Below are 16202 nucleotides of genomic sequence, written 5' to 3' on the forward strand. Positions count from 1 at the left end.
CTCTACAGCATTCAAGATTTATCACAGTTTAGGAAATTTCATTTTCAGGTCTATGCTCAAAAAGTGAATAAATGGATTAAACAATATCAATGAAATAAACTACTGCATACATATAATTTAGTATCATTAAATCTCCTAAAAATACAAAATATTTAATAAAAAACATTTTTGAACTAAATTGTAGTACATTAATTTCATTAAATAGTCATTTTTGACTGTCACGCAAAGAGCACCAGAGGATTAATAACCTTTTTTTGTCCAATTTTACAATCAGATTGACATAAAAATGCAACACTATATACCCAAAAGGATTAAAGCAACACCTAAAATGATTCCTTAAACACTTAAACATAAGTTTTATCAGAAGAATTAATGTAAGCACTTTCACTCTCAATGTAAGTGCTTTATCGTAATCTCCTTTTCATGTGGTTAAAGACAGGGGCCCTATCAAACATTTGTAGGAACGAGTCAAAACAATTTTTGTGGTAATTAACATTATGGTACAAATGCAGTTGACTGATATTATTTTTTTATTAAACTTTCCTTTAAACTGAGTCAGACTAATTCAACTGACTTATTCAGTGGCAGTTTAATGTTCTCTGTGACTGGATTCTGAACCACATCACTATGATAAAATCAAAGACAATGTCTAGACAGTGTCATGAGAATAGCATTCATCTCCTCAGCAGAGCGTAACACACAACAGGTTCCCAGTTCTATCTCTGATTGTGTTGTAGAATATCTCTTTTCATAAGCCTACGCTTCATTTCACTTTCAACCGTGTCATATCAGTTTTTATTATATCATATTTTTCTGATATAATATTAGTCTTTAATACTAATAATAATCATAATTTCAACATTAACAGCACCCTCTCTCCAGTTTTTGGACTATACTGTCTTGATGCATGTATCTGTGCGATGTCACAAAGTGTGTGAAGTTCAAAGTTATTTTTACAGTTTAGTTTCAACAAACAGGGAGGAATTTCTGAAAGTTGCAGTATATTATCATAATACATCAAACTCTTTAATTTCAAACAGTCAATGCAATTAGTTTGAACTTAAGAGTGCTTTTCTGGACCACTTATGTAGTTTCATAATTAATTTTATTGTTTTTTAAATATGGTTAAATATACTGAATTTCTTTCTTCTGCTGAACACAAAATAATATATTTTGAAGAATGTTGGTAATCAAACAGTTGACAGTAGCCATTGACTTCCATTGTATTTTTTTTCTTCCATACTATAGAAGTTAACGGGATCCATTAACTGTTTGGCTATCAACATTCTTCAAGATATCTTCTTATGTGTTCACAGAAGAAATCCATACAGGTTTGGAACAACTTGAGGGTGAATAAATGATTACAGACTCTTAATTTTTGAGTGAACTATCCCTTTAAGTGGCCTTTAAATTCATTAATATTATATTACCTGCAAGTTTTTTAAACTATACCTTTAAGATTTGAAGTACACTACAAGTGCATATTTATGCGCACTTCTTTTTCACATAGGATGTTATCTTTATGATTCTTCTCTGCTAGAAGGGGGCTACATTACTCTACCACAAGGAGGCACTACAGACAACACACTCGTATACTGTAAGTGAACGTTCATTTTGCACTGACAGTGAAGAAGTGCAGATAGAGATATAACTCCACTCAAGAGCAGGATTAGAGGAATCAAAACAAGATAAAACCATCAGATGGTGAAACGAGGCCTGCAGAATACTTTTAGACATTTCCACTCAATGTGAGATTGCATGCTATCATTGCAAATTCAGATTGAGTTCAGGTCCTTTCTCGACATTTCGCTTACTCTTATTTGCTGGGAGATAGAAATGTCTCCAGGGGTTGGAGTTGATAAGGAAGTTAAGAAAATGAAGTTTCAAAGAAACAGAGCTGTGCTAACATTTATGAAGCTAGATGATTAATCAGGGTGATGTTTAGCCGAAGACCTTTGAACTCTTCTTTCCCAGATTTCCTTGGTAAATCAGCTTCACAAAAAAGACCATGCTAAATTTTGGTGGTGAACAACACGGCTGTGCGGCTCGACTAACTAGTCCAGTAGCAAACCAGCACTGAAATTAATCTGATCTTTTCAGTAGGGCTGAGGTAATCTCACACGTGACTCCTTCAGTTTCAGAACAGATCTCAATAATGTCCCAAGCTGTGCTCAGATTTGCCAAGATACCAAAATATTCAAATCAATTCAATCAAACAGTAGGCTTAATGCTTCCAAGACCAAATTACCAAAAAAAGTCCTAAATGAGATTTGTTTTTTAACTGAATATAAAAATCATCCATTTGGATTGCACAGTTTTGACATAAATTAAGGGTACGTTTGCACGACAACGATGTACATTTCAACGATGTACGATGTACAAAAACATTTCCTTTGTGTTTTACGCACACAGACGGCAACTTTGTCAAAATGATCCCCGTTCACATGAATCCGCGAAAACGGCTAAAAATGCTGTATTATTCATTCTAGGCAAGTATTTGGCGATGTCACTGTAAAGAAACACTTTGCGCCAATAGACTGAATACGTAATATGATTGCGCATCACCGTTTTCACAAATTCATGTTTTTGTAGTTTACACAGAGAGATAACGGTACCGTTTTCAAAAGTTTGCGTTTTCAGGCCCCCAAAACGCAGTTGTCGTGTAAATGAACAGCCAAACGCATACAATTTTTTCAGTTTTTAGTTGAAAACAGTGTTGTGTAAATGGCCACTAGTAGACTTAACATAATTAATATTTGAGTCAGTCATACAAACGATTCCTGTCATAGAACAAATAAACTAATGTGATTTAAATATACAATAACAAGGTTTATATTTTTCATCAATAAATCCAATTTGTATTAATCTCATACATTTTAACTAACTGAATATTGCTGGTTCCACACCTAGCCATATTTTAACAATGTTCAAACTTTTTATCTGTAGTAATGTAATTGTTTTCACAGTGAACAGATTTATGCTGTTTCTACGCAATTCGAATAAATGCATTTAGAAAAATCAAATAGATGCAAAGAGCTAATAATTAAGGGTACGTTTACACGACAACGACATGCTTAAAACTGACAAGTTTTTCCTTTGAGTTTTCCGTGTACATTGTCAAAACGATCCCCATTCACACGGATCCACGAAAACGACTAAAAATGCTGTATTTTGCAGCCAGGCCATTAGATGTAGACACTATACACTGAACACGTAATACACATGTGAATGATGTCATCGTTTTCAGAGATTCGCATTTTTGTCTTTTTACAAGGAGACCGTTTTTAAAAAAGTTTGCATTTTAAGGCACCCAAAACGGCATTGTCACGTAAATGAACGACCAAAATGCATAAAAAGTTTTACGCTTTTAGTTGAAAACGTTGTCATATTTCCAGCCCAAAATTATATCCTGATTTTTCTTACATACAAAAATCTTGTTCTTAAACGGTTTCATTTATGTATGACGGACAAATATGCATTACGTTTATTAGTGTATAGAATACTGTGTATTCCAAAAGGACGGGAATTTTATCTGCAGTTCAAACACATAAATTTAAAATTTGGGCCTACATTTTTTTTTTCTGAGTATAGTATCAACATTTATTTCATAGCAGTATATATTTACTATCTACCAACAATTGCCTAATTTGTTGACAATGGGAAAGGGGAATTGTATAAGAAAAAAAAAAATAGAGAAAGACTTGCCTGGACATGTCTTTTTCATCAACTTGATTCAAATTCCCACAAAGCATAAACTACCGTTTTGCACGTTAAACCACTACAACCCATATACACATCTGGCTGGTTAAACACACTGGAACACAGCTGAATTACAATGAGATCAAATCTGAAGTTCATGGCTATTCCTGAATGGTTAATTAGTGAGTGTATCTAGTTAAATGTCACTTAAAACTCACCCAGGCTGTCATCTCTCTTGAGCACTGACAGTTTCTAATGAGGCCGACAAAAAAGGCCTTGCTTTTTTTTCCTATGCAAACATGACAATGCTGTAGAACAGTATGTGCTGATGATTTGTACAAAGTAGTCCTCAGCTCCTCAGTATAAGGAGTCTACTGGTACTTATACCATAATTAAGCTTCAAGGAGGAAGATGTCATTTTGATGTCAGGAACTGATTAGCTGAATAACACTATGTAGCAGTTAGCATGACCTATATTTGCCCCATGCCATAATTCAGATTGAGAATCAGAAGCAGTATGCAACAAAGCACAATGTGTGAAATACTATATCCCACAATGCAATGTGTTTGAATTGATCTTACATTCCAGTGTGAAAGTTGATTTCATTAAGATCTGTTAAATTCATCAGAATTAAATTAGCGATGGAATGACATGGATTTTTAATGGGCGATGTCAATATCTTAGAGCAGGGTGGACGATTAAAAGCTGCTGCATGTAATAGCAACCTACAGTATTTCATTTAAAGATAAGACATGCTGCATTGAAATTTACATTTATTTTACATTTACTACATCAGAAATAAATTATTTGAAAATGAATCAATAAGAAAAAATGAACTTGATGAGAAAAAATGTAAAATAAAAAGAATTATACTTTAGAAAGCAACTTCTTTGTGTATCTTTGTAGTGTTTTTCTCAAATTGTTAAAAACATGCTGGCATTCTCTCCACTGTCAAAATAAAAGTACCGCTTTCCAACAATTAACGGCCAAAAAGAAAAACGTATTTCCCAATGTCATTCATTTAAAAAATGCCAAATATCTGCTGATACATCAGCCTTGCCAATATATATTGGTTGACCATTAAAGGTGCAGTAAGAAATTTCTGAGAAACGCAGTTGAAAATTGAGATTAACAATTTTGTGTGTGTGTGCGTGTGTGTGTGTGCTGAGAAAAAAACACGTTACGATCAGACAAGTTTAGTTTTTTTTTCTTCAGTAGAACAGTACAGAAGGTTTTTAGCTGAAACCGTGGTCCTTGGTGATTCATATAAAGCAAGTCAGTGGTTACCGTTACTTTAAGATTTAAAATCTACTTGTGGCTCCTGACGATACATTGAGATCTTATGAAGAGAAATTATCGTTCTGTGCAAGAAACTGAACATTATTTACAGCATTATTAGCTGTAATCCACAGCCACGGCAAACAGTCCGGAGCGCGTTCATGACAGTCTGTGGTATGAGATTTCTGTTGCATTTTGAAGTATGCTCGGGAACAAGAGAGGGAGGACACGTGTGTTGTATTGTTCATCAAAATGGTACTTACTTGTGCTTATCCTGGAAGCAACCTATAAAAAAAAATAAGATTACGTTTGCTTGCGTGATCTCAATCGGGAAGATTGACTTTTCACAGATTCCCAATGTTTGAGCTCCCACGCATATGTCTTAATGCAACAGGAAGCTTGCGCTCCAGACTGTCGTGAACTCATTCAGGACTGTTTGCCAAGGCTGTGGATGACAGGTAATAATGTTGTCAGTTATGCTCAGTTTCTTGCACAGAATTATCGTTTTACTTCATAAGACCTCAATGTATCATCAGGAGCCACAGGTATTAATTTTGTTTTGCCATTGACTTATATGAATCAGCAAGGACCACAGTTTCAGCTCAAAATCTTCTGTACTGCTCTACTGAAGAATAAAAGCCACTACATCTTGGATGGCCTGGGGATATTAACAGCAAATTTTATTTTCTGGGTGAACAATTCCTATAATACTTACTGTACAATTACTATTTTTAAATAACAGTTGGTAACATACAGTGTATACTGCACATTATTAAAGGGATGGTTCAGAGTAAAATCAACCTAGGGACCTTTGCACCATGACCTTGAGCCAGACACCAAGAAGAATTTTCCCAAATCACGGAAGTGATCTCGACGTCCGGGTTAGCAGTAGCATGAGCCATCAGGCAAGTGATATTTAAATAAACTCCTGATGTACATACAAACTTTCCAATGCCTCGTTTTATGAGTACAGAACCTATTTGTACTACTGTAGAAGTTTGGTACCATTCTGGGCATTATTAGTGGGGCAATTTACGAGATACATCCTTGGATCCATTAGCGCCTGCACTAAGCCATTCGGCTGAACTCTCTAAATAAGCTCTAACTTTAATAATGTTCGACCAAGGGAAAAAAGGCTTCTGGGGGGGTGTTTGTAAAATTCGCGAGAATTTTAGGTTTATTTCGCTTTCCCCTCCCCCCCCCAGAATGGGTGTATAGGTGCACTCGAACATATCCTTCCTAAAACGCATTAAACTTTTATTTAAAAAGAGATGAAACTCACCGAGTGGTCAGGGGTGTTCACTGATATGCTCATACAAAAATCGCTGCAAAATATGCTTTCCAACAGGTTTTATCATAGTTTTTGTCCAACTCCATTGACTTGTATTGAAAGAGCTGTGTGAGGTACGGTATTACTCCGCCGCTTCTTCTTCTGCTTCTTCTGTGTATTCAGTGAAATGCCAGTGGTTTGCTTGCAATTGGCAAAGGTGCATTATCGCCACCAACTGGGCTGGAGTGTCTATTATTCAAGCTCTCAACGGAAGAATCTACGGGTGTGAGACGTTTGGAAAAATAGATCCACAGTTTTACAACGAATGGTAAAACACCTGTTGGAAAGCATCTTTTGCAGCGATTTTTGTATGAGCATATCAGTGAACACCCCTGACCACTCGGTGAGTTTCATCTCTTTTTAAATGAAAGTTTAATGCGTTTTAGGAAGGATATGTTCGAGTGCACCTATACATCCATTCTTGAGGGGGGGGGGGGGGGGAGTGAAATAAACGTAAAATTCTCGCGACAGCAGTATCTGTCAAAAGTTTAATCTTAACCGTTCTATTTCATCAGAAACGATCTGTAAACAGGGCTTTATGTGTAAAATTCCGAACTTGTCCTTTAAGTAGTCTTTTGATGAATTTGTTTTGCTAGTTCCTGACACATGCAGAACAAACATTAGGCATACAGTGAGTAAGAAAATACATAGATTTGCTCGAGATTTTCTGTCTTTACGAAACAAAATAAAACTGTTTCACATCATTGCTTTTATTTGATCAAACATGTTCTCACTATCACATGATTTAACTGCAGTCTTTCACTACATCACGGATCATGTTTGTATTGATCCCCTATTCTTAGGCATCAATGTTTCCCACGGGCCTTAAACAATAACAGTAGATAACACTAGATAATCAATTACTAGATTCAATTGCATCTTGGCCCACACACATCTGTTTGGATAAAAGAAAGTGGACTAAACAGACAGTTGTTCCCTACAGTTATGAAAAATGCACAAAAATACTGTAAAAGAAGTAATTTACGCTAATAACCACTTACACTGTAGCACCGATTGCGTCAATTCTGAAGTGCAACGAAGCTACATGACATCAGGGGTTCTCAACTCTGGACATTGAGGTCTACTTTCCTGCAGAGTCCACTTTCAAACATACCCGAACAAGCTTTTCAAGGTCTTCAGGATTAGTTGAAAGTTATACTAGGCAGGTGAGTTTGATCAAAGTTCAAGGATCAAGGCAGGAAAGTGGACCTCAAGGGCCAGAGTTGAGACCCACTGCACTTAATGGTGTTTGAGTAGCGATAAGTGCCTGCATTCAAATACTTGCATAGAGTATGTTTTGGGCTTATGGGTAGCCAGCCCAGAGTGAAATTTCATTGGTCCAAAATCCTGTTCCACAAAACAGTAATTTAAACATCCGATACATTTTGATTGGCTTTGTGTTGTGTTGTGTTGTGTTCTGTCGTGTCGAGTTGTGCTGTGCTGTGTTGGCACAGCATTTACGTTTTCAGTGTAGACAGCCAAATTACTTATCCCTGGTAATGTATCACGTCACACCATGATACACTAATTATAAATGTGATTATATCACAAAATCATGACTGGTTAATTTCTGAACTGCAGTTGTGGTACCATCATGACATCTTCTCAAGGATGAAAGCCATGACTCACCTGTAGGTAGTGTGAAGACCGGAATGCTGGTTTAAAGTCCTGATGCATCATGGGCTTCTCTAGGTTAAGGGAGGACTTTCGATAGGCCTCTTTGGCCTGACTGACGGTAAGTGTTGACCAGGAACTCCTCTTCATGAACTTTCCCTCAGGTGTCATGGATTCGCAGGCCGAACACTTGACGTCGTTGTTACTTTTGGAGGTTTTGAGCGAGTGGTCTCCAAAGTGACTGTGCATGGATTCTGGGAAACTGTGACCGACGTGTTCGTGATGGTGGCGGCTCAAAGCGCTGGCCGTGCGGTAGGTGCTGTCGCTGTCTAGGTTGTCATCCGAGCTCCACCAGCCCCCCGTCCCCGACCGGTGCCTGCGCTCCTTGCTTTTACTGCGTTTGCTGCCGTGCTTGGATGAGTGATGATTGCCATGGTGATGGTGATGGCTTCCCCCACCTCCACTGTCACCTTTAGTGCCATTCATCTTGGATGATCCCTCCAGTGAGTGGGACTTGGTGAAGAGCTTCTGGACGGAGTGCACCAGGTGTCGGATACGACCGGGGCTCTCGCTGCGCTGTTCCCCTCCAGTGCCGGCGGATGTGCGTTGGTACTGCAGCGTATGGAAGCCGTCGCGATGAAGCGGAATCTGCTTTTCGAACTGGTCCAGCAGATTTGCGGGGATGCGGTTGCTCTTGCTGCTGCCATGGTAAGAGGCAGATGTTGCAGCAGCGGTGGCGGCAGATGTGGCTGAGGTGGTGATGGCTGCACAGTCTTCCCGGGCAGCTGGGTCGTAGTACTGTGAACTGTAGTGCATTCTGGGAAAGGTGCTGCTGGAAAGGTGGTCGGCAGGGGCAGTGGAAGGTAGCACCATGGGTGACATGATCATGCAATCAGAGTGAATGGAGCTGCGGGGGGAAAGACGGTGATGGAAGTCCATGACGCAGGTCTCCGTGGGGCTGAGCAGGTAGTGGTGGCGCAGATCGGACACATGCATGCCGTGCAGGTCATGGAGATGCTCGCACTCCGCCAGTCCACACGGGGGCAGTGTGGGAATATGGTGCGGCGCGCGACCACCTGATAAGCCCTTCATGTTCCTGGGTGGAGTGAGGCTACTATCCACATTGAAATTTCGGGATGGCGACCAGGAGGAATACTGCTGGTCTGGAATAAAGAGAAGGACATTCAATATTAGCAATTTTACTAGATTGTTGAATTCGATCAAACACTATACACTAACAATATCTGTCCTGGCCAACACACTCTCATACCATATTGATGCTTTTTCACTGCATGGTACGGTTCGGTACAGCTCACTTTTTTGAGCTTTTCCACTGCATGGTACGGTTCGGTACAGCTCACTTTTTGGAGCTTTTCCACTGCATGGTACGATTCGGTACGGCTCACTTTTTGGCACTTTTCCACTCCATGATACAGTTCGGTACGGCTCGCTTAAATAGTACCACCTCGGTTGAGGTTCCAAGTGTGCCGTACCAATACTAAAATGTTACGTGTAAACACTGCTGATCACTGATTGGTCAGAGAGAATCGTCACTACCAGCGTCATTGGATTTGGGAAACAAGACACCAAACCCGCTGGCAGCAACAGCTACCGCAGTATCATTTGTTCACACAACTTTTTTAAACGACTTGCTTTAAACGACCGTCACACGCAACTTGAAAAAAGAAATGGCTGAATCGTAGTCAGTAGACGAGGTGCAGACATGCCTCTCGTTGGTAGCCGAGGAGCGGATGATGTCACGGCAGCACCACTATAACGATCAGTCTATAATCCCACCCACTTTGAAGAAGTACTAAACTGCAGTGGAAAAGCAAACCGAGCCAAAGCAAGCCGTACCGTGCCAAGCCGAGCCGTACCACGCAGTGGAAAAGCAAAGCGAGTCGAGCTGTGCCGTACCACGCAGTGGAAAAGCGAAATGAGCCGAGCCATATCGTACCGAGCAGATTTATCCTGAACAACAAAAACATCTTTTTTTTTTGAGGATTCCATTACTTTACCCAAGGATAAACATTTGTGGATAAAATAAAAATTCTATCATTTGCAAAACGTAAAATTTTTGCTCAGTTATTCTGGAAAAATAACTATCATAAAAGTAATCTAATGCATTATACTTCTTGTGAATATAGTCATGCAGTTGCTCTGAATATGAAGAGATTTTTATTTCATTTTAAACCACTGATATTAAATGCCACTGTTTCTTGAGCATCTACATCTATCTGCCCATTCTTTTTATTACTGTAACAGGGCAAAATTATTTAATATAAATAAAACTTAAAACTCCTTAAAACTGCAGTGAACCATAGACAGTCTCAAAAACGTGGTTTGAAACCGCTGGTGTTTCTTACGTCACAAACTACATTGTAACCAATCACATCAACATGTGGGCCGGATTTAGCATATCATTAACTATGCTGAGAAGCAGGGGAGTCTCAAGAGAAGACAGGTTATCCCGGTATATTTTTACGCTGATAACAAAAATTATGTGAATTTAGGCCTGTCACGATAACAAATTTTGCTGGACGATAAATTGTCCAAGAAATTATCGCGATAAACGATAATATTGTCGTTCTGAGACCATTTTCATTTAATATAATTATAATGGCATAATAATGCAGGTACACCTTTTCAACGATCTATAAACTTTTATTTCTAAAGAATATTAAACATTGAAAACGGAAAACATTTTAAATATCCAAAAAAATGAACAAAACAACCAAAAACAATGAAAGCAATGGACTCTTAGTGTCTGTTAACAAAATAAATGTCTGTTAATATATAAAATGAAACAAAATTGCACTTCAAAAAATATTAAACATTAGGCTTTAGACATTATTAAATGGTGATACATTCCATAACAGGCAAAACTGACAGTTAGGACCTTTGTAAACAAATAAAAAAAAGCCTCAACAAGCCATATCGCACAATTTTGCACTGTTACTTTGTCCTCCTGTTACTTTGTCAAGTGATTGTGTACTGTCGGGAAGACGGAGACGCACTTTATTGCGTGTGTATGCTACGCACTGAAAATACTTGGTTAGGATTAGGGGTGAGGAGTGCGCGCGTATTACACGCCATAAAGAGCGTATCATATGCACGCAAAAACTATTTTTGGCGTATAAATGGCACGAGAAATAACATTCGTGGTATAGATATGCATTTTCATGTGATCGGGCTCGCTGTCGCAACTCACAACTAGCGTCTTCTCTCTCTCCCGGCAGTAGCCGCAAACAGTCCCGCCTTTCCCACACAAAGACCATGTGACTGACAAGTGCCGCGCCGCCGCCTCCCCACACAAAGACCATGCAACTGACAACAAGAGGGTTCACTCCTCCTACGCTAAAGAACCGAGAGTGGTCATCCAGTCTCTTTGGTAGAGAGAGAGAGAGACGAGGAAAACAAACAAGCATGCAAATGGAATTATCGCGGCCGGAAAAATTATCGAGCTCATTTTTTTTATCGTGCGATTAATCGACTTATCGACTATCGCGACAGGCCTATGTGAATTATGTATATGATGTATATTACGATGTTATGATGAACTATATGCCTTTCTCCACTGACTTTCTATGATGTTCAAAGCGTTAAGGATGCTGATTTTTTAGAAGAATTTCCAAACATGTACTTCCATGACTGCATGCACCATCCAGGCCACTGGATTTAAAATGAATGGGAATGTATCCATGTAATATATACCTCCTTACTTTATAGTACCGTGAAACCATGTCCAAAAGAATCACAATGGTAGGATGTCCCATTAAAACACACCAAAAAAAATCAATAGTGATTGTATTTAACTTTCTTTCAGAGAGACTCCGTTTGTTCTGACTAAAGGGATCCAGCAGGAAACTTCTCTCTCTTTGCATTCAATTATATTTTCTAAGTTTTGATTGTGAGTTAAACTAATGTTGACAGTAAAGGAATCTTCTTTCAATTCTTTCAAAAGAATGATGATCACAAGAGAGAAAAGGGTTTGCATCTTTCTGATGTAACATTTGGAAAACCTGATTGCCTGATATGCCTGAATTAAATTCAACAAGCATAAAACACTGAAAAGCGATGCCTTGAACTCCCAGGAAAGCCCAAATCTGTAGTTTAGTATGGATGCTTTAATCCACAGCACATGCATTAAAGAGACCAGGTTAAATGTATTGCTCAAAGGCACGGTGGTGATAACTTACAAACATGGATTGGGGCTCAAACCTGGGTCTTCTGTCTAACAGTCCAATTTTAACCACTACACCACACCTCCAGGTCTGTTGCAGTCTCTTTACAAAGAGAAATGTAGGGGTGGGTGGTTTGTTTTGGAGTCTTCTAAAGCCAGCTTTGTGCTTTGTGTGAGGAACCGACATCACACTGTAAATCAATTAATTAGTTTGAGTAAGGTAAACTTAAATTAAATTAGTTCAATCAAATTTAACTTTTATGAGTATTTAGAACTCTCTTTTTCTTTTGAGTTCACAAAACTGAGACATTTAAGTAATCAGAATTGTTTCATTGTTTTGAGTTTTATGAAATTGTTTCTTTTAATTTGGACAAATAAATTTAACTAAAACTGGACTGGGATTTCTATTTCCCAGCATGCTTTGCAATGACACTCGAAAGGGAGAGTAAATGCTAAAATTAAAGCTCCAATATGTAGGAATTTTGTAATAAAATTTCCGAAAATAACTTGCACAGTGTGATATATTTCCTCCAGTTGTGTACTTACAATATCTCAAAAGTCTCCAAAGATTTTTTATTTCAGAGAAATTCCGATTTTAAATAACTGGCCGTCCCGGAAAAGAAATGTCGCGCCTCAGTGACGCAATGTCCGCTCTATCCCTTTTTCCGGTGTGGACCATGTGATAGGATATTCCACCACACCGGATTTTTTTTTTTTTTTTTTACAACAACTTTATTGAGGTTTTTTTTCTTATCACAATAAACAATAAAGACGTCTGACAAAGAATAAAAAAAGAATAAAATAAAAAATATGACCCACCACACCGGAATATCGCATGGTCAAATGCGGAAGTGGTGGTTATAGCGTTATAGCCATAGACTGTATGGTTATAGCTGTTATGGATCACGAACTCTTTGGCGAGTATTGAAGTGAAGTGCCAACAAAACGAAAGCGTCCATATTCGGATACACACGGAGTCGCGGACTGTGTGACAAACGGAGGAATAAAACCCGGATAAATATCGGCAGGCGTTTTCGAGATGGAGAGAGCTGCGCGTCAATCTTGGACTTGACAGAGACTCTCTCGCGAGTGTATTGAGACAGGTAAGACATGCAACTGTCAATAATAGCACGTATAAACAAAGTTATATTGCTCTTTGTACTTTGGTAAGGCTTTTTATCACGTGTGGTGACCGAGATTATGGCAGTACAATTAAATACAATCGGATATGATGTTAAAAAAATATATTTAGTCATTACTTGCAAATGTTCGTTCAAATTTACTTTTAGATATTGGTTTGAACACGTTAAACAACACGGCATTAACCATAAAAACGTAAAACTGCACAACATTAACCAAACAAATCATTTGACAAATAGCTGTATGTTGTAACGGGATAATATAGCATAACATTTCACGTTCCTTGCAGTTCATTAATTATGATGACATAAAATAATACGATCAGACATACAGGTAATACAAAAACGAATAAATTACCTCATCCGTGATCATGATTCATTAATTCCATGTAGATATATCGCTAGATGGTGAAAACGCATTAAAACGACATCTCCCATCGTCACCTCCTTCATAGCGTCATCAAGCTTCGCCTTTGTTATTGTTGGAAACTGCGCCCTCTTGTGGTCAAATACCAAAGTTGCATACTGGAGCTTTAAGTCATACACCATGTTTGTTTGTGCAAGATTAATATATCTTAAGATTTAACAGTGTTTAATGTTTTGCTATGTAAAGGTTTTTGGGCAGTTACCATCATGGTGACGAGTGAAGCATGAGCTTGGTTTGAGAACAGTTTTATGTTAAATGTTATATATTACTGTACTCTTTCAGCAATTGATTTGCTATGCTAATGCTATCAAATCATTGTGTTACCAAAGTTAGCAGCTATTGAATTAGCAAGTTAAAGCTAGTCAAGTTTCCAAATATTTTAAGTTAAGAGCAATTAAAATGTATGAGTGCAAAATAATCTGCCAGTTCTACTTACTTCAACTTTGAATTTCTTAACTTAAAATATTTTATGTAATTGATTACCAAAATTTTGGGGGGGTTATCAACTTATTCGGGTTTACAGTGACATGATGCACTAAAAAAGTATACTTTGGACCAACTAAAAATACTTATTCTTTAAACAATGCTATGGGGAGTGCTATTTGCTTTTAGAGAAACTGAGCAAAACCAGAAAAGATGATTTTCGATTAAACCAATAACAAAATGCACTCTAAAATGACAGTTGTTTCAATTTGTTCAGTGTGTAAGAGAAACACAAACAGCCAGTCTAGCATCATCCATCATCCCTTTTGTTCACATTATAACAGCTAATACCAGTAAACGACAAATTAAAGATAAATAAAAGAAGAAGAAGATAGCGATGTGTCAGGAGAAATCAGAGCAGGAAACACCTTTAGCGCTAAATCTCCTCTTACATAATGCCTAGGGACTATAATCCATTGCAGCATATCAAAGAGAATGAGATATAACACAGAGTTGTCATAGTAACCATTGCTGAGGACTCTGACCATGAAAAGCAGATTTTAGAGTTTGTTACACAAGGATGACAGTAATTCACAGCAAGACTGCTGTTCACAGCCTTTACTGTATTTCAATGAAGAAGCATTTATTTCATTATTCCAGTTTATACATCTGTATATTTCAAATCTGAATACAAGCCATCTAAAGAGCTCCTAAGGCCAATGAGTTTAGGAGGCAGTAAACGAATCTTGATGGAAGACTATTATTGAGCTTCTAAGCCAAATTAGCCAACAAGTTTGAGGAAAAACTATCCCAGTTAGGTTTATGCAACCTTCCCAACATTTCCCGTTTCTCTATTTTTACAACACATTGCTACAGGAAAAGAACATGTGGTTGCTGTGGCAACTAAATGAGTCAAAGAATGATAAGCCTGCAGAATGATACAATACATGTATTCTCGCATGTAGCATCTCGCCTGACACACAATTACACACAATGATACATTCAGGGTCACTCACTACCTGAGCAATGAGGGCTGATTAGTGTGATCCAAGAAAAAAAGATATATGTCACAGATTTCATACCAGGGACACTAATACAGACTGTTATATAATCTACAGTCCTCGAGGTAAAGTTATTTCTTTCTATGAATCATTGCTGTATACAGTATACATATCTATATACAGTGAGGAAAATACGTATTTGAACACCCTGCTATTTTGCAAGTTCTCCCACTTAGAAATCATGGAGGGGTCTGAAATTGTCATCGTAGGTTCATGTCCACTGTGAGAGACATAATCTAAAAAAAAAAATCCAGAAATCACAATGTATGATTTTTTAACTATTTATTTGTATGATACAGCTGCAAATAAGTATTTGAACACCTGAGAAAATCAATGTTAATATTTGGTACAGTAGCCTTTGTTTGCAATTACAGAGGTCAAACGTTTCCTGTAGTTTTTCACCAGGTTTGCACACACTGCAGGAGGGATTTTGGCCCACTCCTCCACACAGATCTTCTCTAGATCAGTCAGGTTTCTGGGCTGTCGCTGAGAAACACGGAGTTTGAGCTCCCTCCAAAGATTCTCTATTGGGTTTAGGTCTGGAGACTGGCTAGGCCACGCCAGAACCTTGATATGCTTCTTACAAAGCCACTCCTTGGTTATCCTGGCTGTGTGCTTCGGGTCATTGTCATGTTGGAAGACCCAGCCTCGACCCATCTTCAATGCTCTAACTGAGGGAAGGAGGTTGTTCCCCAAAATCTCGCAATACATGGCCCCGGTCATCCTCTCCTTAACCCTTGTGCATCAATTTAAAAAAGTTACTCATAGGTCCAAAGAGGACAAAAATGTCCATGTCAAAAAACGGTCATAAAAAGTTGAAGCTTGGGAGCACAGACTTAACTTTGGTATCATTTTAAAGAATACCCTTGGCAGATTATTGCTAAAGTTAAATTTTTTTTATAAGTAAATCCAAAAAAAAGTTATATAAGTTTAAGTTTATTAAAATTATTTATGAATATTATTTTATATAAAATATATATTTTATGAAACAAGTTGAACTCTAAAACGGCTAGAAAATCAAAGCCATAAATCTAAATAAGTTGTGTT

At 37.9% G+C, this 16202-nt stretch overlaps 1 protein-coding gene across 1 annotated transcript in view; it reads right to left on the reverse strand.

Annotated features, from left to right (window-relative positions):
- Positions 1–9014, reverse strand: part of dlgap2b (discs, large homolog-associated protein 2b) — a gene marked incomplete at both ends in the record, with an annotated part of 50490 nt that extends 41476 nt beyond the window's left edge. The window contains one exon of the mRNA XM_081378454.1: positions 7938–9014. Within this exon, the coding sequence (XP_081234580.1) occupies positions 7938–9014 (1077 nt within the window). The remainder of the gene's footprint in view (positions 1–7937) is intronic.
- Positions 9015–16202: the final 7188 nt, after the last annotated feature.

The sequence above is a fragment of the Scardinius erythrophthalmus genome (assembly GCF_964197995.2).
Source record: "Scardinius erythrophthalmus genome assembly, chromosome: 11".
Taxonomy (NCBI): Eukaryota; Metazoa; Chordata; class Actinopteri; order Cypriniformes; family Leuciscidae; genus Scardinius; species Scardinius erythrophthalmus.